The 26,113-nt window shown below is 49.8% G+C and overlaps 3 protein-coding genes across 6 annotated transcripts; 1 reads left to right on the forward strand and 2 right to left on the reverse strand.

Annotated features, from left to right (window-relative positions):
- Nucleotides 1–1,813: 1,813 nt before the first annotated feature.
- On the reverse strand, nucleotides 1,814–9,237 carry LOC124487566 (GDP-mannose 4,6 dehydratase-like). 2 transcript variants are annotated; one of them, XM_047049991.1, is made up of 5 exons: nucleotides 9,001–9,236; nucleotides 4,284–4,328; nucleotides 3,378–3,465; nucleotides 2,940–2,960; nucleotides 1,860–2,143 (listed from the first exon to the last, which is right to left on the reverse strand). In XM_047049991.1, exons 1-5 carry the CDS (start codon nucleotides 9,094–9,096, stop codon nucleotides 1,893–1,895), a joined length of 501 nt encoding a protein of 166 aa, XP_046905947.1. In that variant the 5' UTR covers nucleotides 9,097–9,236; the 3' UTR covers nucleotides 1,860–1,892. The 2 variants fall into 2 exon arrangements, with proteins under 2 accessions (XP_046905948.1, XP_046905947.1); XM_047049992.1 differs by lacking the exon at nucleotides 2,940–2,960 and having other exon boundaries at nucleotides 1,814–2,143; nucleotides 9,001–9,237.
- A 1,467-nt stretch (nucleotides 9,238–10,704) lies between these two features.
- On the forward strand, nucleotides 10,705–24,160 carry cep135 (centrosomal protein 135). 3 transcript variants are annotated; one of them, XM_047049715.1, is made up of 27 exons: nucleotides 10,705–11,499; nucleotides 11,631–11,747; nucleotides 13,407–13,537; nucleotides 13,668–13,858; nucleotides 13,967–14,134; nucleotides 14,220–14,361; nucleotides 14,457–14,541; nucleotides 14,769–14,897; nucleotides 15,038–15,253; nucleotides 15,393–15,458; nucleotides 16,007–16,157; nucleotides 16,328–16,569; nucleotides 16,831–16,986; nucleotides 17,067–17,201; nucleotides 17,314–17,394; nucleotides 17,563–17,714; nucleotides 17,821–17,936; nucleotides 18,137–18,291; nucleotides 18,390–18,445; nucleotides 18,568–18,736; nucleotides 18,988–19,098; nucleotides 19,187–19,372; nucleotides 19,501–19,710; nucleotides 19,969–20,171; nucleotides 20,281–20,385; nucleotides 20,507–20,656; nucleotides 23,395–24,160. In XM_047049715.1, exons 3-27 carry the CDS (start codon nucleotides 13,425–13,427, stop codon nucleotides 23,414–23,416), a joined length of 3,510 nt encoding a protein of 1,169 aa, XP_046905671.1. In that variant the 5' UTR covers nucleotides 10,705–11,499; nucleotides 11,631–11,747; nucleotides 13,407–13,424; the 3' UTR covers nucleotides 23,417–24,160. The 3 variants fall into 3 exon arrangements, with proteins under 3 accessions (XP_046905671.1, XP_046905670.1, XP_046905669.1); XM_047049714.1 differs by lacking the exons at nucleotides 10,705–11,499; nucleotides 11,631–11,747 and having other exon boundaries at nucleotides 12,680–13,537; XM_047049713.1 differs by lacking the exons at nucleotides 10,705–11,499; nucleotides 11,631–11,747; nucleotides 23,395–24,160 and having other exon boundaries at nucleotides 20,507–20,660.
- Nucleotides 24,161–24,484: 324 nt separating this feature from the next.
- On the reverse strand, nucleotides 24,485–26,058 carry chst14 (carbohydrate (N-acetylgalactosamine 4-0) sulfotransferase 14). Its single transcript, XM_047049717.1, has 2 exons — nucleotides 25,600–26,058; nucleotides 24,485–25,414 (listed from the first exon to the last, which is right to left on the reverse strand). The coding sequence occupies exons 1-2, from the start codon at nucleotides 25,888–25,890 to the stop codon at nucleotides 24,587–24,589; spliced, it is 1,119 nt and encodes a 372-aa protein (XP_046905673.1). The 5' UTR covers nucleotides 25,891–26,058; the 3' UTR covers nucleotides 24,485–24,586.
- Nucleotides 26,059–26,113: the final 55 nt, after the last annotated feature.

Raw genomic sequence — 26,113 nt, forward strand, 5'->3', positions numbered from 1 at the left:
ACCGGGCGGGGGGGGTCGTGAGAAGGAGGGGAGGTGAGGATGGACGAAAACGGTAGGGAACGGAGAATATCCCAATCTGGACTGACCCGAGAGACGACACGTATCGAGACAACCGTCCACCTAAAGACCACACCCAAGGGGGGGAAAACCCGAGAGATGAGCTTCCTTGGAAACCCTGACTGACACGACCCACAAAGCCTGCCTGCGTTGCGTCCACTCGAAAGCTTGCGCACAAAAACAACCCGACACACTGCAAAGCCAAAACACAGCGTTGCACAAGACAACCGCTAACTGTTATAATAGTCTAGGGGCCTCTGAGAGGAGGGGGGGGGGGGGGGGGGGGGGGGGGGAGGCAGACGTGTTGCAGTCTGGGTTTTTAAACTAGCGCTGGTGTGGGAAGCACCCGGATAGACCGGATGTGGGAAGGGATAAGGGATTACAGAGGAAGAGGAGAGCCCGGGAGAGAGAGAGAGCCAGAGAGAGAGAGAGAGAGAGAGAGAGAGAGAGAGAGAGCCCGAGACAGAGAGCCCGAGAGAGAGAGAGAGACGGGAGGGGGGGGTGGAGGATGAACTGTGACAGGTCGCAAGAACTGGAGTGTGGTTGAGGTGAGGCATCGTGGAGACTTCCGACAGGCCGGATCTTCAAACGCACACACACACACACACAGAGAGAGAGAGAGACCAAACAGTCTTTTAGAAGGAAGCCTATCGATGATGGGTGAACAGTGAACACTCTTTCTTTCTCTCTCTCCTCCATCTCCCCCGTTTTTTCACGATAAGACTTTCCTCCTTCCGTGGTTCTCCCCCCGGTAGTTAGAACGCCGGCCTCGCTCACGAGACGCTCCCGAGGTTTCCACCCTCAGGTAAACACTGTCGCTGGCGTCCGCGCGACGATTTCGCAGAAAGTCACTTTATGAAGCGTTCGTCCGTTCACCGTCCGATTGAACCGGGTGTGCGTTTGGGGGTGGGGTGGGGGGGGCGTAAACAGCGGCCATGGCCGAGGAAGAACGTGGATGCCTGACAGAGCTCTCTTCGACGGAGCGTTCAATCGGGCCCTGTTTATTTGGAGAGGGTTTTGGGGGGTGGGTCTTACGATGCACCAGCTGGCCTGGTCCCTAACCTTCCAGTGTCCGTCCACAACCCCTCCCCCCCCCCCCTCCCTCGACCCACATCAAACCAGCTTCTAGTAAAAAATAACTCACACTTCAGAGGAAGGCCAAGAATGTCCTTCCACACTGGGCAGTCTGGCTGTAACCTCTGAGAAACATCCCTCTCTGGTCAGGATGGCTCTCACAAACAGATGGTGAGGAGGGAGGGAGGGAGGGAGAGGGAGGGAGGGAGGGAGGGAGGGAGGGAGGGAGGGAGGGAGAGGGAGGGAGGGAGGGAGGGAGGGAGGGAGGGAGGGAGGGAGGGAGGGAGGGAGGGAGGGAGGCGTTCCTGTTCTTTTCCTCTCTGGTGTTAAAGACTGACGGTGAATCAAGCGCCTCGGCGAGAAAGAGCACATTTGGGCCCTTTGAGATTCCCCATGACTGGATTCTCCACCGCGACACAACACGCGTCCTTTTCAACAGTGACCCATGGAAGACAACGATGGCTGCCGTGCGTCTCCCCCACCCTCCCCTCTCCCCCACCCTCCCCTCTCCCCCACCCTCCCCTCTCCAGTCATGTCGGCCATGACTCAACCTCCCACATGTTCCTTGGGCCACACACACACATATACACACGGGGGAGGGGGGGGGGGGGGGATCCGTTGAGTGTGTCCGGAAGATTCCGGTCTGCAAGGGCAGGAGACGGAGGCGTTCTCCAGCGTTCTCCAGGGACGCTGTGGAGCTCTCCAACAAAAGGGACATTGTGGGCCCAGACCCATCCAAGAACAGCCACTTCCTGGCCCCATCAGCCCCAATATCCTGTCCCATATCTCCAGCTCGGGTTCCCATGTTCCAGACTCACTGTTTCAACCGCCACGCAGCAGAAAGGGAGAGGCTCCGAGAGGGAGAGTTGAAAGGGGTTGTGGGAATTTTTTTTTTTCCTTACCTTGACGTGGCTCTGAGCTCCCAGGTTGTAGACCTCAGTGGGCTTCACCTCGTTGATGATCTTCACCAGGCACGTGCTGTCCGTCAGGTCTCCGTAGTGGAGCTTCATGTCTAGGAGGAGAGACGCAGAGCGTGCAAGACACAGACACACACACACACCAAAGACAATTGTATGAAAGAACAACGTTAACACGCACCACACCGGAAAATATGACTCCCATCAGACGACATACCAACCCTAACCCTTGATTCTCGATGTCACTGTAATATACTCTACTCTAATCAATGTGATTCACCAGAGTAAGTATTCCATGCCAACCACCGGTCTAAAAGTAGTCTATGGAAAGTACCTGTGTCCCTAACCTGCCATTCCAGAAGATAAGGACAAGACTGAGATCTCTAGATTTAGAGTTACAATTTGCTTCAATTTCCCCAAAGAAAAATGATGAGAAACCGTGGAATCATTCTGAAGTTCCCTTTTTCTTGGGATCGATACCTCAAACCAATATTCTCGATCGGGGTTCCATGTATTCGGAAGAGGAAGAGCAACCCTTCACCATGGCGACGACTTGACAAAACAACAAAGCAGAGCTCCCATTTCTGGTTTCAGACGTGATCTGCCTCTGCAATCTTCGAATGGGCCGATATTCACCCATTCGATTGGGGATGATATTTGAGGACCAAAGAAAAGGCGAGATCGACGTCCAGAAACCAGAAACGATCAAAGGAGACTCGGAAATGGGAGAAGAACGTCCACAACAAATCAGTTTCCGGTTCACGACGACATTTCCGTCGTTGAGAAGACGCTTTGAGCCAAAGCGACGGTACAAATTGCAGAAAGCAGAGTGTGTGTGTGTTGAGGCTCAACACACACATTGGGGGGCGTGGAGAGGATTCAAACACTTACAGCCTCGTGTGCCCTGTTGACCTGTGGCGAAGTAGACGGGTTAGAGGCTACAACAAAACCCACAGTACAATACGTGTGTGTGAAACTGGATGTGTGCGCGGAGGGTGGTGGTGCAAATGTTCCCACGCCACTTAACCCTTGTGCTGCCTTCGGGTCACATGACCCAAAAGGTTCATAACGAACCATCGTTGTGTTCACCCAATTATACCACACACAAAAACAAATTCATATAATTTGCTTTCAACCTTTGCAACGTGGGGGGGGGTCTGAAGACAGCCCGACGGTTCAAAGAAAACGCTTCACTTTGTTTTCGCATGCGGTAAAGTGGTCGCAACACGACGGTGGGTCACAAGGACTGATGGGTCAGAATGAGCCGAAGAGAACGCAAGGGTTCATTTGGGTCAAGGGGGTCGCGGCGAGGCACTGCCTTGTACGTACTGCCTTCGGTGTGCGTCTGAGGGTTCCCGTACAGGTGCTCGATGCGGCCGGTGTTGAAGGAACTCGATCGGCGGAGGATGCCGTGGACCTGGGGGACAAAACACAACAGTGACACCACACATCCCACTCGCCCGGACATTCGTGGCGGCAAAGGGGGAATGTGTATGCGTGGAATTTTCCGGAATTCTCCGTCTCGGCGCTTTCAGCTGTGGAGTATGTGCGATGTACTGGTGATATTTGGGGGGGGTGGGAGGGGGTGGGGGGGTTTAGGAAGCTCTGTTTAGATGAGATAACATTTCCTGATCTTCGAGAGTCTTTCACTGGGAGAGCGCTGGACTGCAATCTCACTTCCTGTATTCACTCTGGACTTCCTGCCTGCCTGTCCACCCGTCTTTCATTGGCCCCCCATTAGAGTCCCCCAGCCTGGAAACCTGGGGCAGGGCCACTTCCTGTGCCTGGTGACACTTCCTGGCCGGCACGCATGTCTCCTAACCAGCCAAGGGTAATGAAATCGTTCAGCTACTGTGAGGAAAACCCATCGACCGCCAGCCCTTGCGTGCGTACGTGGCGTATTTTGCGCACGACTGCCATAACGGTCCCGAAGCCTGACATGCCCAGCACCTCGGAACGTTCCGGACCGGGAGCCTTTCTGCAGCCTCGGCAAACACCTAGGCGCAGCAGGGGCGCCAGAGCTGACCTCAGCCTAGTCCGTATCCACGAACAACATCCACTTCCTCGTCATTAAATCCAAGAGAGGTGAAAGGTCAGGGGGGGTGGCGTCGGCGGGCGAGGCGAGTCCGATGCAGAGGGTGAGGCGTGACGTCCGTAATCGCTCGACACCTCGTCGCTGACGTTGGCCGGCTTATCTAGGGTATGGGAAGGTGTGTGTGCGTGCGTGTCACTCACCTCGTAGCCTTTCTCCACCAGGTACTCCGCCAGGTAGGAACCATCCTGGAAAAGACAGCGCCGCACATTAGAGCGTTACACAGGAGGAATACGTGCGGGGGGGGGGGGGGGGGGGCTAGCGCGACGCGGGAATGACGACAACGTGACAGGGGCTTTCCAGCGGGGCCACAGGGAACTCCCGCGGGCGGACCACTCCACCGACTCCCCCAGTCCGAGTGAACAATGGCAGAAACGCTGAAATGTGGAGAGTTCACGTCTATGGCAGTGTGTGTAGGGTATAGGGTGTGTGTGTGTGTGTACTCTGTCAATAATGTCTTGAACCCATGTATTACTTTTTATCCTCTTCTTTCCCCTCCTCCCTCCCTCCCTCCCTCCCCCCAGACTTTCCAACCACATGTTCAGAAACCCTCTGGAATATTTTGAGCCAGTCATGGCATTCACACACACACACACACAGACAGTCCCGGCTCCAACCCAACACTTCCTCTCCGGGTCTCAGGGGCGGGGGGGTGTAGGAAAAGTGTGGAAGGGGGGAGGGGGCACAAGAGGGCCGGTGGACGAGAAGCACGGCAGCCACGTTTCAGAGCCTTAGAGGCTGGAAAACTCCTGGCCCCCTTCTTGAGGCATCCCCAGAAGCCTGGCTCGGCCCCACCGGGGTGAGGCTGGGATGAGCCTGCTACTCAAGCACGGAAAGCATTCTGACCTCACACGGGTTGCCAGGTCCGTCCCTGTCCATCCCCACAATCGGACAGCTCAGCTGCTTATCCCCCTTTCCGGCCTAGTCGCTCGGCCCAGTCCCGTAGCTGGTCTCGTGGGCCGTTGTGGTTCAACCGGGTTCGTTTGGAGGTTGACGGAGGGGCGTTTTCTGCTGCGGCTGGGTGGCACTGAAGCCTGACCTAAGCCTGACTGAACACAGACAAGCTGGCCCGGCCCCCCGGCCACCCCCCTCTGCCAATCCCAGAAGCGTGCGTGTGTGAAGCCGCGGCCGTGTCAAGATTTCCTGCCCCCGTGCCAGGGTCAAAAGAGCCCCCGCAGCCAAACCAATATGAGGGGGGCAAGGGGGGGGGGGGGGGGGGGAAGGAGGGGAAGGGGGGGGGGGGGGGTGCTGAAGAGATGATTTTCATTTGAAAACAAGAGGCTCCTTTGAGTCTCTGTTAGCTCATAAACCCAGGCCTCACCTCATCGTTTCCTGTTATGGGGATTTGGACTTGGGGGGGGGGCGGCGGGGGGGAGGGAGGGGGGCGGCGGGGGGAGCGCACACACCCCACCTCTACACCAGACACCCTGTACTCTGGGAGGGGCGCACCCGCCACCTCTCAGCCCTCCCGCAAATCGGTCGCCCCCCCCCAAAAAAAACCGCACATTTCGTGAAACGTTCCTCCTCGCCGAATCCCGGCGCCGCCAAAAAATTCTCGCCCCCCCGTTTGTCAGCGAGGTAAACCTGAAGATAGGCGCGGGTCTGAGAGGGGCCTTGACGTCCGTGTGGAGACGACAGACTCCTGCCACACATCATGTCCAATCTACGGGCACAGTGCACCCGACTATGTCCTTGAAGGGGGGGTCCAACAAAGACGTATACAGCAGAACCCCGGTCAGTTCCAGCAGAGGAGAGATGCCCCGGGGTTGTGGAACGCTCAATCGCACCATGGGTAAGGAATGCTAGCTATGCTAGCTCATCAGCAACGGACCTATTATCATCATTAGCTCCAATCATTACAACCATCATCATCATCATCATCGTTATGTTTCATTTACTGAAAGCATGGGTTTGTCATGAAAACTGGCAATTATAGTACAGTAGTGAGTGTGTGTGTGTGTGTGTGTTCAAATATGAAGTTGAGAGCCTTGACATTGTCCTCAGCTTAGGCTTATCCTCTGTTGAAGTTCAAGAGAAATGCTTTGCGCACAACAATAGCACTCATCTGGGAGGATGCAATGCTGTCTAGACCGACTGCGTCTGTTGCCACAACACAAACACTGCCATGCTTCAGCAGAGAGGGGGGGGGGGAGAAAGAGAGAGAGAGCCCGGGAGAGAGAGAGAGACTGGCACCCCCTGCTGGGGAAATATAAAATTAACGAGCTAGTACTAGAGCCAGATTGTTGAGTAAACCAATTTAGCTTTGTTTTGAAAATCGGTAGTGTTTTGGGAGAATCTATACAAATACAGACTGAGTCATTCTGTAAAACTGAAAGGAAGATTCTGTGTGTGTGTGTGTGTGTGCGCTGCGAGAGATGTTTATTTGTAAGAGAGGATAAATGAATCGCAGTTATGTGCTTTCTTTCGACCACAGCTGCCACACGCACCCCTGAACTTCAATTAGTTCTGATACATCTTAATGAAGCCCCAATCACAGACCACAGCATACCCTCAACCACAAATAGGAACATACATTGCACACACACACCCACACACACACACAAACGTCTCATGTGCATGGTCCTGATCAACCCCCCTCCCTTTTCTTTTTAACCAACCCCGACGCGTCACTTCTAACGAGCGAGCGAGCGCATGCAGAACTCCCTCGCATCAATGTGCTTCTGTAATCAGGGGCTCCGACTGGACTTCCTGTCCACACAGGAAATGCAGCCCTCTCTGACCGGTCGCAGCGAGGAGTGAGCGAGTAGGCCCCCACTGCGCAAACACTCTTGAGAGACATCCTCGACTACTGTTGGAACACTTCCATATCTATAACTCGGCTTTCGGACAGGTTCATGGGAGAAGGATAACGATTCTCAGACAAAGTCCTTGGTTAGCTTAGCTTAGCTTAGCACAAAGGCTGAAGCCCCTGGATCGAGTCCAAAACGCGAGGTTCATTTCATTTTCCCCCGTCTAATTCAATCAGGTGTGGCGTCCAGATCTCTTTCTGGGCTGGAATGGGCCTTGGAGGAGCCATCAGGAGCTCTTACGAGCGACGGAGGAGGAGTCGTAAGCGACGTGCACGGATTCTTAGCTTTATGATTATTATTCCTGGCGCTCAGGCGGTCTGTCGCGAACGAGGCGTCTACAGAGGTCCAGTCTGGGGGAGGGAGCAGCCAAGAGTCTTGGTGGGGGGAGGGGGGGCAGGCTGGGGGTGGGAGGGGGCGGGGCTTGGACCGCTGTATCAAACCCCAACAAAGGACTTGGGAGGAGGGGAGGCCGGGGTCACATGCTGTACGTCAAAAAAAAAACGATTGGCGGGCGATGTCCGAAAACACGGGTCTGCTTTCATGGTCGTCCACGTCGGCCAGCGCGAGTTCAAAAGTAAACGTCTGCGTCGCTGTTGGCCAGAGCAGGAACAAACCTGCCCTTTCAGCCTCCTTTCCGCCCCTGCAAGTAATCAAGTGGACCCTCCCCACACACATACACACACCCCACTTTGCCTCAGAGGTGGTCTCTCCTAAGTCAGGGACTGTGATCACTCATTGGCCCACCCCCCACCCCCTTCCCCCCAGACCTCCAGTACCTGACGTCTCCAGAGTCGTGCATTGGCCCCACAAATTATGAACAGTAGTTAGCCCGCGCGATTTATGGTATCACTGCGACCTTGTGGCCCCTCCGGTGTCAGAGCGCCACCCCCGTGTTTGAGATGGTATAACCAGATGCCTGCCTTCTCGCATTGGGAAGTCACCATCAGCACCGAATTCTACAGCTCCTTCGGGGGCCTGATATATATCACCTGGACGGGTGGGATAAAAATGAAATAACACTGTTGTTCTTTGTTTTCTGTCAGAAGAGGAGAGAGAAGGAGGAGGAGGAGAGGGGAGTCTTGGGGGAGTGCCGGGCAGAGGAATGTGACTGGGAATGACTTTCCAAGGTTGTCACTCCTGGGAGGTCAAGCTAGGTGAGTTCGGCAGACAACTTGTCCCTCTCGCCGGGAAATCGTCCGTGAAACTGCTCTTGCACTAGATGGCATCTCTCAGCGCCATGTTGTAGTTCTAGAAGATAGCACATCTGGAAACGTTGCCACTGGGCTGATCAGTGGTAGCACTGCACAGGATATTTGACAGGGGGCGCCATTCCGCTAAATGCGCCTACAACAACAGCGCCACTTCGATACTGCACCGACCAGTTTGTGGAGCCACGATAACGTGGCACACTCCGATGAGTGACACTGTAATTGGAGGCGCTTCATTGTCTGATGACAATGGGAATATATTTCCTTTAAAGGTGTGGTACAAGTAAACCTTCATGCCAATACTTACTGTCATTGCCATTTACGTGGCAACTTGCCCTAACTGGTAAAACAGCCCTCTCTGCACACCTTAACCTGGTCTCCAACAATTTGTATGCCCAGCACTGTTTAATTTCTTTGTCAAAACAATCTGATTAATTTAGGACCACTTCATGCAGCATGGTACTCAATGTGAACGTTCATTTGAGTCCAATGTCAGCGTTTTCCTACTTCCTGATGCTCTACGCATGTCGTATAAAACATATTAAAGCACGGGGGACTGTCTCCTTAGAAAAACACCTGATACACGTCTTGATTTATGCTTTTTAGCCAAGCTTTGGAAGTGTTAAGTCGTGTCATTCCACCTGACCTGCCAGACTGGTTATACTGTTGAATGTATTCACTGTATTTAATGACTCGCGCCAGCAGTCACTGACAAACTATAAGATAAGTAACAAGCTAGTTACACTCCTGGATTATATACAACGTTTTTCTTTTTGTTAGAGGTATTAATCAAAGAAAGTATCTGTTCATCATGGATTCTAAAGTGATACAGATGCGCTTACCTGCCCAGTGATACCCGTAACCAAAGCAACTTTTCCCCGCTTTTGGAGATCTCCGTTCGCACCGGAATTTGAGGACGGTTCCATACTTTGAGCCATTTTTAAGGATTGTTTGATTATTTTCTAAATAATTTGAAAAGCTGCTGGGTGCTTATGATATAGGCTATATTCCCTCTCAACCGGTTCAGGACAGCAGCATCCGCAAACTCCAACTTCTGACGTATCAGGATGTGAAAGTTGAACAGCCAATCGAAAGAAGGCAAGTAGAAGAAGCAGAAGAATCTTTAAAGACGAGGCAAGAATAAGATTGGTTATTTTATATTTGACAGCGCCACCCACAGGACTAATATTTCAAATGGATATGAATTAGCCAAAATATACAGTATCTTACAATGATTGATTTCAGTGCAATTACGAATCGGCTTGACGATGATTCCGTTTCAGCGTATCCAAAACATGTTTGCATACATGAGAAATTGTTATGATATTATGACATGTCAGAAATGCAATCAGCTAGTGTATGTGTCTGTTTCCTTATGCTCTTTTATGTTTCAGTGTTTGCTCAGCGCTCACATCCTTACATCATTTGGTCCCGGATGTGGTTTTAGGGCAGTACAGTAAACGTGGCAACTTTGACACCTGGTTGTGTACGTGGCATCCATAGAACTTTATTTAGCAGAGTATCATGGTGAAAATTAACCCACTATAATTTTAATATCATATCCTATCCGATATATATATATTCTGAAGATATGATGGCAGTAACCCTAAAAGTAGAAGTCTTTAGCATACATTTCAGTTTAGGAGTAACTTTACACCATTGCCTTACTTGTTCTTTTTGGACATTGGAATTATTGGCCCATTGGACAATGGGGGAATCCTTTCCATCATACGAGGCATTGACGTCAAATGAGACCAGATTCACATGACTTGAGCATATAGGGTAACAGAAATGCCGCAGAGGCAATCAAATCTCGAGAGCAAGTATCCCACTCCCTTATTGTTCTAGTAAATTTGACCTTGTAAGAAAACATCTGTTCCAACGGTGAGCGTTTGAAACATCATGAAAGAGCTCACTCACTACCCGGCTTCCCAGAGTGCATAGTGTGATGACAGGTGTGATTCCATTACAGTCAAATGTAAACACGATCTTAATGGCAAAACAGAAAACACCTGCCTGCGGCCCCGACAACTGAGTCTGTGCTGTAGTTCATCCGTTCACGAGGGAACCGCTCAGAGATTTTCTCACTCTACTCGCCTTTCATCTCCTCGCAGGCCCTGTGTGTGTGTGTGTGTGTGTGTGTGTGTGTGTGTGTGTGTGTGTGTGTGTGTGTGTGTGTGTGTGTGTGTGTGCGCGTGTGGTTCTTGCTGTGTGTGTCTCCCTGTCTTACTGTGTCTTTTTGCATAATATAAGACAAGGCATTGTAATGTTAAAACATATGGAATAGACTGGGATGGCTGTGTGTGTGTGTTAGAGAGAGAGAGAGATAGAGAGATAGAGAGAGAGAGAGAGAGAGAGAGAGAGAGAGAGAGAGAGAGAGAGAGAGAGAGAGAGAGAGAGAGAGAGAGAGAGAGAGAGAGAGAGATGGGAAAGAGAGAGAGAGAGAGAGATGGGAAAGAGAGAGAGAGAGACGAGGGGAAAGATACGGAAGGGGGAGACAGAAAGGGAGAGAGGGAGGGGAAAGAAAAAGAGAGGGGAAAGAAAGAGAGAAGGGGGAGAGAGAGAGAGAATGTGAGACAGAACTAGAGGGAAAGGGGCCACCCAAGGTGTTATGGTAGTGACCCAGTTTCCTGAGAGCCTGTGAAGAGGTGACAACTGACAGGAGTGGAGCCAACTATCCTGCAGGCCGACAGTAGGGTCCTGTTACCAAGGGCCGGGCCACAAGGAAATCACCCCCTATACCCTGCTTCCACTTTGTACACCCGCACCGATACCCATAACAACAAATCTAGTCATGATCCAACCGTTCCCAACTGTTTCCAGGTATTCTACTTCTCATGTTGACATTTGGCGATGGAACGGGCTCGAACTTAATGTCTTTGTCCATGCATTCAAACCATCCTCTCGATCTTCCCCATCCTGAAAAAAAAACCTCTGCTCTGTTTGTTGTCTCTCTAACTCCCCCCGCAAGTCCATCTGGTTTTGATTCGGTTCACGAAGATAGCGTTTCACCGTGTGTATGTGTGTACCTCAGCTATTATTGAGGGACTAGGCCCTACCCTGATGAAAGGGTAGACAATATGGTCGGGCTAACAACCTCTCCCTGACATTCTATGTACCGTGCCACTGTTCACGCCATCCAACCATCTCCCTCCGATCTGGCTCGCCTGACTGTGTCTGGCATGGAAAGGTGACTACCTGGCAGAACTCCCTGGCAGAGATGCACTCCAGGTGAAAGACAACGCAAGGAGGACGAGACGGGGTTGGGAGGGCGGAAGAAGACCAAAGGAAAAATGACGATGGCGTCAAGATCTTTTTTGTCCTCTGCCACTGGAATGATGGTATTATTTTCTTTCTTCTCATTCCTCCCAGTAGCCAATCTCTTGAGGATCGGCGCATTCAGTTTGACTCAAGATTTATAAACGGATGGAGTTAGAATCCGCCCCCTATCTCCCCCTTGCGTCCTTGGAAGGATGACTTTAGGTGGTGATTGGCTGGTGCCAAGCTTGGGCAGGTGGCAACTCCCCTGTGACTTGCAGTTCATGTTCCAGGTGAAATCATCTCCCAATTTCAACCAGGAAGAGGGGCTGTGAGTAAAAGTTAGTAGACCGTAAACGTTTCTAAATGTAGGCATTTGCATTACTTACTATGAGCAAACACACTTTATTTGACTTGAAGGCCAAAGGTTGTCTATTGTTATGGGCAGTGACACACTGTGGTGGAATTTAGTATTCTTCTACGCATTATACACATGCATGGACCCAAGTGAACCCTTTTCAAACCTTTTAGTAAGTCATCTAAGAATTCACAAAGAATTAAACAAACACAAAAGCTCACCTGCAAGGGTGAATATATACTTAAGGGGGGACAATTACATGATATTTACATTTAGCAGAGCACTTATCCAGAGCAAATTACAGTAAGTACAGGGACATTCCCCCCTAGGCAAGTAGGGTGAAGTGCCTTGCCCAAGAACACAACATAATTTGGCGCAGCCAGGAATTGAACTGGTAACCTTCTGATTACTAGCCCGATTCCCTAACCACTCAGCCATCTGACTCCCCATTACATGACATTCTCTCAAAAGCAATCTTTGAGGGGGACACATCAAAAATAGTGCTGTATCACATGACCTACGTTGTAATGTATTGGGAGGGACAATTCGTATTTTGACTAGGATTAGGGTTAGGGGTTGTGTGTCCCCATCGCTACTGGTATTTCCGCCAATGCTCACCTGACCTCACAAATGATACAAACCTGTTGATCGTGTTTGCTTAAGTAAGTTAGATTTGTCAATGAGTACACAGAACAGAAAGCAGTAACAGACATCAAGATCAAAATGTACTTTTCCTTTTGAGATGTAGTTAGCATAGTCATGCTACCATAAACAGGTTTTACTGACTCAGATGAGCTATTACATTACATTTACATTTACTAGACACTCTTACCCAGAGCGACTTACAGTAAGTACATCGACATTCCCCCGAGGCAAGTAGGGTAAAGTCCCTTGCCCAAGGACACAACGTCATTTGGGCGGACCCGGGAATCTAACTGGCAACTTTCTGATTAATAGCCCGCAGCCATCTGACCCCCTAGCTATTAATGAGATAAGGCCCCAGACAATAATAATACCGTGTAGATGTTAATTTAGTGTAGGATTTTAATGTAGGATTTTAATTTAGGATTTTAATGTAAGATTTAATGTAGGATTTTAATGTAAGATTTAATGTAGGATTTTATATAGGATTTTATATTGGTAGGCCGTGACTGGCTACCCACTCCTGCACACTAGATGGTGGTGTATGCACCTTTAAGTTGGATGCGAGCTGGAGGACTCTTTTCAATGGCTCTGAGGAAACTCAGCACAGTTTCCATGGACACGCACTACACTAGAGCGAAGTGCTACGCCCCTAGCCGCTCTTTTTGAACTGCTTTACCGCCCTATCTTCCCGTCATAGGGGCTTGGCAAAGTTGCCCTAGTATCGACAGCTACGCTATGGATGGATCAAGAGTCTGTGAAGTTCAGACAAGTAGATTTATCGGGAATAATTTATGTATTTGCAACTGCCTCATTGCTAACTAGCATTGCTGACCATTTAGAAGTACTTAGCGTTATACCAACAGACACTGGCTGTGGCGGGACCAATAGCTAGCTTAATTGTCTGGTTTGTTTATTGCTAGCAGGTAGCTAGAGCTAACTATCTGACATTGCTAATCTAGCTAGCTAACTGGCTGCGGTGCTGTCCAGTTTTTTGAAGATTTCACCATGAGTACCAACGCGGAAAGGAAGTTTTTAAACCTTAGGAAACGGTTGGACCAATTAGGATACAGACAGCCTTTGGGGATCGAGACCTTGCCACTGGTTGAAAAACTGTTCAGGTAAAGTAACGTTAACAAGCTATTTTGCCTTATCTTAAAAAAGTTAGTGCTTGCTAACTGTTTGTCAACTGGGCAGAACGTTTGCCGTTTTCACCCCAAGTTTCTCTGTTGTTCCCGTATATGATAACAGTGATTTGGTCCACACAACCGAAAGCCTGCGCAACACTAAGATGAATGCAGGAAAAACAGAGAAAGAGAGCCGCAATCTTGATGCCCTTCTGGAGCCATACAAGACGGAGAATGCTCGAATTGTCAGAGAAAACAATGAGCTACACAGTGGCTTACTCAAACTCAGAGAAGAAAAGGACTTGGTTGGCCGAGGTATTAGGCTAGAATAATTTTACAAGCATTCTCAAACCAAGATATCAGAATTTGACAGTATTACAAACTTGCCCAAGTTCTCGATAACAGTTTGATGTATTTTTTCAGAACTGAAAGCGTTCATCAGGAAGCTGGATCATGAGACATCTGATCTGAAATTCCTAAATAACCAGTATGTGCACAAAGTGCGGGCCATGGAGAAGGAGAGCAAAGTCATGAAACAGCGCATCCAACAGCTGCAGGAGAAAAACATGCAAGCCGTGGTGCAAACCCCTGGTAGGAGCATAGCTCCATGCATCTAATCCGATCTATATTATATCCACACGTTGCTCAATTTATCATCTTTACGGTGATCTAACAGGCGGGAAAAAGCACAGCATCCCTTTCCGACGTCAGAGGATGCAAATAGACGAACTCGTTCCTCCAGCTGCAGGTGCCACTCATCCTGTGCCTCAGCCCGATGACCCGTACATTGCTGATCTCTTGCTGGTTGCTGATGACAGGTGAGGTCAAAGGTGAAATTGGTTCAACCACCCTTTTGAACAGGCAGCTAGTGTTTTGCAGTGGATTTCGGGTTCATGATAAGTGTTCTCACTAGGATCACCGAACTGCAGCAGGACATCGTCAAACTGAAACTAGACCTTGAAAGAGCTCAGGGAGGCCTCACGCACCTGAACTCACAAGTAAGCAGACAGATTGATGAGGAAACGAATCATCAAATTCAATTGTATTGGTACGGCTCTTTTTTACAAGTAATGTCATAGAGAGGCTTCACGTACGCCCATAGAACTGCCCCTCAGTTCTACCCCAAGCAGGGGGGGGGGGGGGGGGAACTCCCAATCATAACAAATGAATTGGATTATTCTGCCTCAACGGTGGATCTGACTTGGGGTCACGCGACTCTCGACAGGTTGAAGAGAGGGACCGGGAGATCGAGCGGTTGAGCCGCGCGCTGGACGGAGGGCGCCCTCACGCCGTCATCTCGCTCGAGGCTCAGACCCTCAGCAACGAGAAACTCATAGCCCACCTAAACCTCCAGGTAGGGCCCCCACACACACACACACACACAAACACGAGCGACAACAGCCCTTTCGCGTCGTCCTCTTCGTCGGTTCACCTCAGTTTTAGACCTACTTTTCGAGGAAGCACTCTGGGGAGGCCGTTCGCTCCTCTCCGCAGATCGAGTACCTGCAGGAGACCAACAGGACGCTGGAGCAGAAGGTGCAGGGGCTGCAGCGGAAGGGGCAGGACGTCTCCGGCGAGGTGGCCGACCTCAGCGCCAAGAACCAGGAGCTGTGCCAGGAGCTGACGGACATAGACCAGCTGGCCAAGCAGCTGGAGCGGGACAAGGAGACGGTGCTGGCGACCGCTGAGCAGGAACTGCAAGAGACCAAGGTATGAAGTGTGTGTGTGGGGGGGGGGGGGGCGGGGGGGCAAGGCAGGGAGGGAGGCAGGGAGGGAAGTTATAAATCGGTATACGTTTTTATTTTGTTTTTGAAAGAGTCTTACGGTTTTCCTCGTTTCACCTTGTCAGAAAGAGATCCAAAGGCAACACCAACTGATCATGGATTTAGAGGAAGCCAACGCCAGAATGAGAAGGGTAAGGCTGCACAAGTTGCCTAACAGTGACTCTTTAACGTGTAAATAAGCATATCTTTACGTGAGTGTCTTTAGAGTTTAGTGTGCTTCACGTTAATTTGTTCCACAAAATCCCCCAAGTTCCTCTTTTTACGTGGATTCATTTGCATCCCTGAAAACATATTAGCAGTATATTATTGTCTTACCAAACACACTGAAATTTGTGGACAATTGGAGATGTTTTAAGCAGCTATCCACCTCATAACAACACCGTTAATGTTTTCATCATTACCTTGTTTACCATCATTACCATGATGATCTTGAACGATGATTTACTTGTGTATTATGTCATTCTACCCAGAAACAATAGATTCAAAAAACTGCTGTTAACCATATTATCGGAAAAATATAGTCACAAATATGTTAGACATCAACCCTATTTTCTAAGCAACGATAGGAAAATAACATGCAGGTATAGTGATCCTTGATGTATTCTGAATATGCCGTAGCGTTGTTGACATTGAACCAGTGATTTGGAGCATTTCCCCCTCCCCTGAACGTGTACGTCAGAACCACTCGGAGGGCGACCTTGAGCAAGGTCGTCTGAGGGACCAGCTGACCGAGCTCGGGGATCAAAACGCCAAGATGGAGGGACTGATCCATTTCCTGAAGGAGCAGACGACGAGGCTCCAGGAGAAACTCGACGACACGACGGCAGCCGGTGAGAAGCAGAGGGGCGTCTCTTTCACCCTGAGAAAGAACGGGGAAATGATGACATCAAATGATTCCTAAATTGGGCATCCTAATGGACCCAGAGGACCAAGCCTCTCATCTCCACGACGACAAGGGGTCCCGCCTTCTGACGGCAGCTTTTTCCCCTCCGGTCCTCAGAGAAGGAGCTGGTGCTGGAGCTGGAGAGGATGCGGACCAAACACGGCGTGTGCGGCAGGGAACGCTCGCCGTCGCGCCTCGACCTGTTTGTGAGGAGTCTGGAGGAGGAGAGGGACCACTACAAGCAGGCGGCGGAGCGCTACCTCGGGAGTCTGGGACCGGGGAGTCTGGGACCGGGCCGCCTGGACGCCACCCCCGGCAGAGACACGAGCCCCAGGGTCAGACGAGGCTGGAACAGCAAGGTGAGAACTCGCGCTGCCACGCCTCACGTGAATAGCTCATAAGACTGAGCCCTGCCACATCATGCATTGTTGTATTGAAATCAGTGTTATGCTTGGACTAGGTGTAGATTCACATTATTAGAATTTTTTGTAAATATATATTTTTGGATGGCATTTCTGCCTTTATTGTTTTATGATGGGGGGGGGGGGGGGGGAGCCTGGGCCGTATTCGAAACCCAGCCTACGACGAGGTGGTGACCCGACTACTTTTGGCGCGTTTAGGGCGGCGGCCTGGAGTCTGAGTTGTCGCGGACAGCGAAGGAGAGAGACGAGCTGCGGGCCGTCCTCCTGGGCTTCGAGAGACACATGGAGGATATCAAGGTCAACGTGAAGACCCTCACCGTGGAACGGGACCAGCTCGGTGCACAGTGCAAACAGGTGAGGCGGCTTTTGGTTTTGTCAAACCGGCTGCGCAGTTGCCACGGCGAGGCGCCACCGCTCAGCGTGTCTCTTTCCAGGTGAGCGAGGATCTGATTCGGGCTCGCCAGCTCGAAGGACAGCTGTCGGACGAGGTGGCGAGGTTGAAGGCGCACGCCGACGTCGAACGGCAACGGGGGGCCTCGGAGAGGGACGCGTTCGGGGAACGGCTCAAGGTCGCATGCGCCTCTCTCTCCCCGTCACTTCTCTGGTGTAGCATGAGACCTGTGCGTCAGCCCAGAAGGTTCTATAGAAGGTCCTCTAGAAGGTTCTATCTGCATTTTCCAGGACGCTCAAACGGCTGCTCTCACCATCGGCGAGGTCGAGGAGAAGAAAAGGATTCCAAATCTAGAGAACGCCATGAAGACTGTAAGTCCACACTGTCAATGTCCTTTTCGAATCATATTCTTTGTAATGTCGATATTTCATATATATTAGTGAGGTGGCGAACATACGACAGAAAATATCCCTCGCGTGAATGACGGCTCATCAAATAGAACTCGTTGCCTGTGTACTGAAACGAATTTGGGGCCCCAGCTGGAGAGGGAGCGGTCGGACCTGCAGGCTCAGGTGACCCGGCTGAAGGAGGGCCGCCTGGCCGCGGAGGAGGAACTGACGGCCCGGTGCTCCGCCCTGGCCCGGACCGCGGAGGAAAACGCCCAGCAGCGGGCCGAGTCCAACGCACTGCGGTCGGTGTGCCTTCCGGACGAGCCGGCGGGAAACAAAACACTGGGGGGGGGTCTGCGGTTTGAGGCGGTTTAAAAGAAAGTTGTCTCTTTCTGGTCTCGCCGGCAGGTTGCTCCAGGAGCAGATGGAGCAGTCGTTGTTCGACGCGCAGCACAGGCTGCTCGTCAAGACCAACGAGCTCCAAGCGGCTCACCACCAGATTGAGAAACTGGAAGAGAAAATGGGTGAGGAGGAGGGGAAGGAGGAGTGGAGGAGGAGTGGAGGAGGAGTGGAGGAGGAGTGGAGGGGAGGAGGAGTGGAGGAGGAGGAGGGGGGGAGGAGGGGGGGGAGGAGGGTGATAGGGGCACCTGAGGGCAACCTCGCTATCACACGTGCTGCTGGTCTTCATCTTGACCCCCCCGGAACGTTTCGGACGTGTTTCCAGGCGAGCTGGACCTGAGGGGCTCCACGCAGCACGACGAGGCCCGCGCGCTGCAGAAGACGGTGTCGGCTCTGGACAGGGAGAAGGACGCGCTGCAGGAGACGGTGGACCAGAAGACGGAGAAGATGGCGGTGCTGCAGGAGGAGCTGTCCAGGAAGGTCAGCGCGGCCACCACATCGCACTCTGCACGTTCACGGGCGACGGGACTTCGAGTTCCTCATTATACGATAAAGAAACCCTTCCTGTTTCCTCGTAGGACAAAACCCTTGAAGATGTGAGAAGGACTGTTACAGACATGGAGAGCTCTCTGGAGTAAGTCGATTTTTTTCTTCATCTCGGGTGAGAATATTTTATCCCAAAAAATGCTTAGGCCCGACAGCCATCTCAACATGTGGCAACTTCCTGCCATGTCATGACGCGTGTCGTTCGTGCAGTCAGCTGAAGGGGGCGCTAAGCAGCCGTGAAAGAGAGATTGGCAGTCTGAGACGACAGCTGGACGCTGCTCAGGAAGAGCTGGGGGTGACGGGCCGAGACCGAGAGGTCACCCTGAGAGAGAACAGGAGGCTCCAAGACGACCTGGCCACCATGACCAGGGAGAACCAGGTACAGTCTTCAACAGCCTAGAAAGATCTAGAGGTCATACCGGGGGGTATAGCTTTCATTATACGTACACGCTTTTTCAGAAAGTTGCAAATCTGACATAGTGTTCAACATGTTTTTTTTTCTTTCCATATTGCTTCGTGTTGTCGTCGGACAGTCTCTGTTGGTTGGCGTTGACATGGAAGTCGGACTGACACTTCTTGACTTCTAGAACCTTCTCACCCTCTCTCTCTCTCTTCCTCTCTCTCCTGCAGGCCGTCCATGGTGAGATGGAGGAGGTCCTGCACGAGAAAGACGAGCTGAAGATGAGGGTTCACTCCTACATATCAGAGGTGGCCCGCATAGAAAGCTTGATGACTTTAAAGGTAACACCGCGACTCCGTCCGCACGCCCAGAGGCCACGCTGTCGGCTTCCTCCGGGGTTCCTCACTCGTCCCGCGTCTCGCCCCTCAGGAGCAGGAGAACCGGGACATGCTGGAGCAGTTCCGAGCGGCCCACTACGAGGTGGAGGAGCGGGGGAAGAAGCTGGAGCAGGTCCAGGGCCTCAACAACTCCATCCATCTGGAGCTGCTGTCCTCGGACACGGAGCGCCGGCACCTCCGGGAGAAAGTTGGCCACCAGGAGAGAGAGATCCAAGAGGTAGGATCGAGAGTCGAATTTGGCCCCCCCCGGAAGTGACTCAAATGTCAAACGGTTGAAGACGGTGCCGATGACGGTTGGTCGAAGGGCTGAATGATGGATTGTGAGCTTTCACTCCCCCTCCCCAGCACATGAGCGCTCTGCAGGCGTACGAGTCGCAGGTGTCGTCCCTGGGCCGGGAGATGTCCCGGCTGGAGGAGGAGCTGCGAGCGGCGCGCGAGGAGACGGCCGCCGTGCTGTGCGACCTGGCCTCGGTCAGGGAGCTGTGCGTCAAGCTGGACTCTGGCAGGGAGCTGGCCGCGCGCCAGCTCAACTCCAGGAGCATGGAGATGGAGAGGGTGACCGCAGCTTCTGTCTGTCGCGCTCAGACTGTGACACACTTTTTTTAACCTTATTAAAAACTCAAATATATACTTTGTGTATATATACGGTATATTTGAAAAGTAACATATTTTGTAGCCTAATGACACTTTTTGTGGTAATGACCCAAACCCTAAAGCATAACACAAGTTCTGTATGATATATGTGTATGTACACACACACACACACACACACACACACACTAGTCTGACTGTTATGCTTGATGGTTCTCTCAGCTCACTGGCGAGCTGGAGGACGTGCGATCGGAGACGGACATCCTGAAGAATCAGCTGGCAAACGAGCGACTGACCGTCCGGAACCTGGAGACGCTCCTGTCCTCCAATCGACAGAAAGAGTTCCAGACCCACCTGAGTGCCAGCGAGAGGGAGTCTGAGCTGAAGATCCTCCGGGACAGACTGGCCCTGGCAGACGGCAAAGTGTACGAGCAGAGAGACCCCCCCAGGCCCGACACATGAGGCTATTACATCCCTCTTATTATTGCAATGTCTGTTTGACGCTCATGTGTGTGTGTGTCTGTGTGTGTGCAGTGTAGGAAATGCCACCGAAGTCTCCCAGCTCAGAGGGAAAGTCTCTCAACTGCAGACCGAAATGGACGTGTTGAAGAGGCAACTGACCACCGAGCGCTTTGAGCGGTAAGCTCTTGCGACGGTTCGGAGCCCGTCTGACGACCGGGGGAAAGAAAAACCTCGAAACGCCGTCGACACCGGGCCGAGTTGAGCCGTCTTAACGGCCGTTTGTCTGTTTCTTCCGCAGCGAGAGGGCCGTGCAGGAGCTGCGCAGGCAGGGGCTGTCGCTCTCCTCCCTGCAGAACTCCCCGCTCAGCACCTCTCTCGGCACCCGGCCCACTTCTCCGGAAAGGTCTATCCTCCGAACGCCAGAGCGCACAGACAGGTCTCCAGAGAAGTAGGTCACACACAATTACACAATCTCGTTTCGCTCGTTTTGTCCTCACAGATTAGCTGTAATAATAATTAGTAGTGGTGGGAATCTTCTGGTACCTCCTGATTCGAATCGATTCCTGGGGTCACGATTCGAATAAAATACAAAAATTTCTGGTGGGCATAGATTATTGTTTTTAATCTGTATTAATCTCTCTGTAATCTTGGCGTTAATCTAGATTAAAATGGCTCATTTGAATTCCGCCGAAGGCATTCAGAATATGTGTGCTACCCAAATCATGACTAAAAGTAAGTCTTTGAGAACGGGTTTCTCAAGCCAGGTGGCGCATTAGACCAGGGGCTCATCTCCTGTTTCCAAAATGCATCACATACTGCTTGAGAAAGCTGTTCTTCTATGATAATTGGTGATGAAAATAAATTATTTTCAAAGATGTACTTATGTTTATTAACTGTTTATTAGATTAGTTAGCTTGGCTGATAGAGCTGTGCTGACGGGCTTGCCTCGGTTGCACTCAAACATCGTAGTTTGACGACGACTGTTCCCCTGCGCTACATCAGTGCTTGGCCCGGCATCTTCCGCATTAGCTAAGGGATGCTTTGCGTTGAGGTGGTATTTCACACTGGAAGAATTCGTACAGTAAACTAATTCCGCATCGCACAAGGTGCAAACAACCTTAGTCTTGTCGAGGTTTCCATTGGGAAGCTTCTTGAAAATAAATTTTCCCTGAAGCAAACCCGGCGGCTTCATAGCTGCATCCATGTTAGCACGTCACGTCTGATGTGGTAATTTCATACACAAGGCATACACACAGGTTCGAAGACTCGTTCTCGCCCCCTACGGTGCAATTCGGCTAGGTATACAGTGCCCTCCAAAAGTATTGGAACAGTGAGGCGAATTCCTTTATTTTTGCTGTAGACTGAAAACATTTGGGCTTGACATCAAATAATGAACGTGAGACCAGAGATCAACGTTTCAGCTTTTATTTCCAGGTATTTACATCAGGATCTGATGCACAACTAAGAAAATATCACATTTTGTTTGAATCCACCCATTTGTCATGTGATCAAAAGTATTGGAACAGATATACTTAAAACATATTTAAGTGAATAAGACTTAATATTTAGTTGCAAATCCTTTGCTTTCAATAACTGCAGCAAGTCTGTGACCCATTGACGTCACCAAACTTTTGCATTCTTCCTTTTTGATGCTTTCCCAGGCTTTCACTGCAGCCTCTTTCAGTTGTTGTTTGTTTTGTGGGGTTCCTCCCTTCAGTCTCCTCTTAAGCAGGTAAAATGCATGCTCTATAGGGTTTAAGTCTGGAGATTGACTTGGCCAGTCTAATACCTTCCATTTCTTGCCCCTGATGAACTCCTTTGTTGTTTTGGCAGTGTGTTTTGGGTCGTTATCTTGCTGCATGATGAAGGCTCTGCCAATCAGTTTGGTTGCATCTTTCCTTAAATTGGCAGACAAAATGTTTCTGTAGACTTCCGAGTTCATTTTGCTGCTGCCATCATGTGTTACATCCTCAATGAAGATTAATGAGCCCGTCCCAGAAGAAGCCATGCAAGCCCAAGCCATGACATTACCTCCACCGTGTTTCACAGATGAGCTTGTGTGTTTGGGATCATGAGCAGTTCCTTTCTTTCTCCAAACTTTAACCTTTCCATCACTTTGGTAAAAGTTAATCTTTGTCTCATCAGTCCATAAAACTTTGTCCCAGAATTTTTGAGGTTCATCTCTGTACTTTTTGGCAAATTCCAGCTTGGCCTTCCTATTCTTCTTGCTAATGAGTGGTTTGCATCTTCTGGTGTAGCCCTTGTACTTTTGTTCATGAAGTCTTCTGCGAACAGTAGATAGTGATACCTTCACTCCTGCCATCTGGAGGTTGTTGCTGATCTCACTAACAGTTGTTTTAGGGTCTTTCTTTACAGCTCTCACAATGTTTCTGTCATCAACTGCTGATGTTTTCCTTGGTCTACCTGTTCGACGTCTGTTACTTAGTACACCAGTAGTTTTCTTCTTCTTCAGGACATTCCAAATGGTTGTACTGGCTATGGCCAATGTTTCTGCAATGGCTCTGATTGATTTTCCATCTTCTCTAAGACTCACAATTGCTTGTTTTTCACCCAAAGACAGCGTTCTGGTTTTCATGTTGTTTTCACCTCTGAATACAGTCTGCATAGACAAAACCTATCTTACCCAATCTGAACCTGAGTGTAGACATTCAGTGGTATTTATTGATTGAATAATGTATGTAATAGGACACACCTGGGCAACAAAACACACCTGTCAGTCACATGTTCCAATACTTTTGCTCACGTGACAAATGGGTGGGTTCGAACAAAAAGGTGATATTTTCTAATTTGTGCATCAGATCCTGATGTAAATACCTGGAAATGAAAGCTGAAACGTTGATCTCTGGTTTCACATTCATCGTTTGATGTCAAGCCCAAATGTTTTCAGTCTACAGCAAAAATAAAGGAATTGGCCTCACTGTTCCAATACTTTTGGAGGGCACTGTACATCCGCGGTAAAATATCAAGGTGAAAGTCATCATAGCTTGCGTAGTATAGACCCAGCTCCCAACCCAACTTTGAGAATAGAATATATATTTGTTATCGCAGCACGTTGACGCAGTTTTTTTTTTAAAATCAATTATTAATTATCATTATGAACTACGTTTTCACAGTCTGCTGTATTCAACCCTTTTTTTTAACCTGAAATCAAATTCACTTCCACAGAAGTGTGAGCTTTAAGGAGTAGAACAACTAAGCAAAGGAAGGGAAAGGAGCTGGACGGGGAGAAGGAAAGCCTGCGCGTAAAGTTGACTCACACGACACGACTGCAATAGGCTTGGACACGCCTCCCTCGGTGACACACGTTGCAACACCTCGGTGCGTCAGACGCAGAGGGTTGACGAGCTTAAAGGCCTATTCAGACACGTAGGTATCGCACTCTGTGTTCCCTTTTTCGCAGTCTGCATCCCATTGCACTGGTCGCGATCCAGGGCACTCGTGAGTAACATGGCTGTTTTGTTGACATGCGGAGATGTCCAATCTTGTTCTGAGGAAGCTACCCCCCCCCCCCCCCCCCCCCCCCCCCATATGATTTCACTCCAACCCCAACTGTTGCTACCCCTGATTCAGCTCATTAACCAAATAAGGATTTTGTGGTCAAATGTAAGGCAGTGGGTTTCAAAGAACAGAGGAAGTAGTTGTGGTGTATCTTGGACACTGAATGTGGAACAGGACACGATGTTTCGATGTCTTTCGCTATCAGATGAAATCATGATGTTCTTTTAAGTCTTGTATCTGCAGATAACAATTATAATTGGTATAATGTTTCGTATTTTTCTTTCCAAACTAACTTTTTAAATGTTTGTTATCAGACGTTGGCTATTGTTTGTTTTGTATTTTTGGTATTAAAATGTTACATTCTGTATGGTACTGTATGTTCATGTTACTTAAATTAAGTTATTCATAGAAATAAAGTATTTCTACAAAGTTACATTTTGTTACATTCTCTTCCTTGCAACATGCAGACCTACTTATTGCCTTTGCACCATTGTATTAAAGAAGGATAAGGAAATTACTGTTGACAGCTGGGTCAATGTTTTGGATCTGCGGTGGAGTGCATAGCCTCATTAGATTAATTTGATATTTCCTTTGTGCACTCATTTCCATTCTAAGAGTGGATTATGGATAGAAACTATGCCATTTGACTGAAATATTACCTCTTCATAAGGTTTTTGTAGTGTCAATGTTAGAGTAAAATTAGACTACTGTAGAGCCTTTCTTTGCTCTGCGGTCAGAAATAATCATGACAAAAGCATCCAGATGTCAATATTCTTTAAGAATAAAAACGCACAGGATTAGTACCATACTGTATAAAAGAATAAAATGTCAAACCAAAAAACGGCATCTTCCAGCATAGTTAATGTCTGCAATATTCAGTGGTTGTGTTGGGGAGAGGGTAGGTAAATAGGGAGAAGTCTAAAATATACTTTGGAAGGAGTTCCCGAAGGAGCTTTTGTGGTAGGCTGCACAGGTAATAGTGCAACGTCTCCGTGGTGACAGGCTTGTACCACGTTTGCCGTTCTGGAAAGTGGACGTGCGGAGGTGCTCCGATGCGCTTTAGCACAAACTCCGCGTCACTCTCCAACTGCTCGTAGGAGCCGATGAAGTCATAGGAAACGGCACACGGCTGGCACAGGTTATAGATGGGCATCCAGTGCTCATTCATACGTTCGACGTCCTCATCTAGCAGGTACCGTACAAACTCGGTAAACGTCACATCATCTCCGGTCACGGACGTGTCCTTGGCGTGGCCCTTGCGGTACCGCCGGATGATCTCTGCTCCATACTTTTTCTGATAGGCCTCGATCTCTCCAAACTTGTTCTTGTAAGCGGAGAGCAAGCGCTCCATGGGTTCCCTCACGAACATAAACTTGAAGTAGTGCTTGAGCCTGTAGCGGATTTCCTCAGGCTTCAGGGAGGAGAGGAAGAGGAGATCACTGCGATGGTCCATCTTGATGTTGACTTTCACGTTCTCCAGGGCTCCACTCAGAACTTTGAGAACCCTCTTCCAGTTGGAGCAGGCTACCTTAGGGACGTAGCAGTAGAGGAAGCGATGCTCGTCGTTGACTAAAATGTGCTGCAGCAAAATCTTTCTCTGGAAAGGACTCAGTGACCACAAACTGTGAGGCATGTTCTTCTGACCACACATCGTCTTGATGGTGCGGTTACGAATCTCCTGTAGGATCTGAATGATAAAAAAAAAAAAGAGTAGCTGGTTTTAAGGTCAATTTACAGGCCTCTCTCACATATCATTGGAATAGGCGAAAGGGCTCACATGTATGAATGGTTAAACTATTGTACTTCTGCAAATATTTCTATGCCTCTGATCTAGATAGATGTGGTACCGTTTTTGGTGTCATCGCTCTCTACCTGGAATTCAGTGTCCGTTGCAACGTCTTGATGTCGAGCTTGTCTGAGGTAGTCTGACCTTTTTCCGTACCCCCGAGGTGGTGGTGTCTCCATACTATTCAGCATTCCTTTCTCTATCATGAGAAGGAGGCCTCCGGACGCCACGATGACAGCAAAAGTGAGCACCGACGGCAAGACTGCAGAATTGCGGCGCAAAGAACCCGAACTCACTGTTGTTCTGAAGTTCATAACAGACCCACTCCTTGCATCGCCTGCTCTGTTCATAGCGAAATCCAGCTTCCTTGGAGGCATTATCGTTTATTAATCACAAAAAAAAACTTGACTCGGTTTGCGAATCTACCTTTTGAATAAGGTTAATAAAAACTGAAGTGCTAAAAACTTTACATCAACCACGTACCCATGACTGCAAAGTTCTACTTCTTACCTCTATCGAGAAAAGGCGTCGACTTCCTAAGTCCCTCCCCCGTAGTGTCAAATTGGAATTATGGGAATTGTAGGCTCTCCCGGAATGTTG

The sequence above is a fragment of the Hypomesus transpacificus genome, chromosome 26, assembly GCF_021917145.1.
Source record: "Hypomesus transpacificus isolate Combined female chromosome 26, fHypTra1, whole genome shotgun sequence".
Taxonomy (NCBI): domain Eukaryota; kingdom Metazoa; phylum Chordata; class Actinopteri; order Osmeriformes; family Osmeridae; genus Hypomesus; species Hypomesus transpacificus.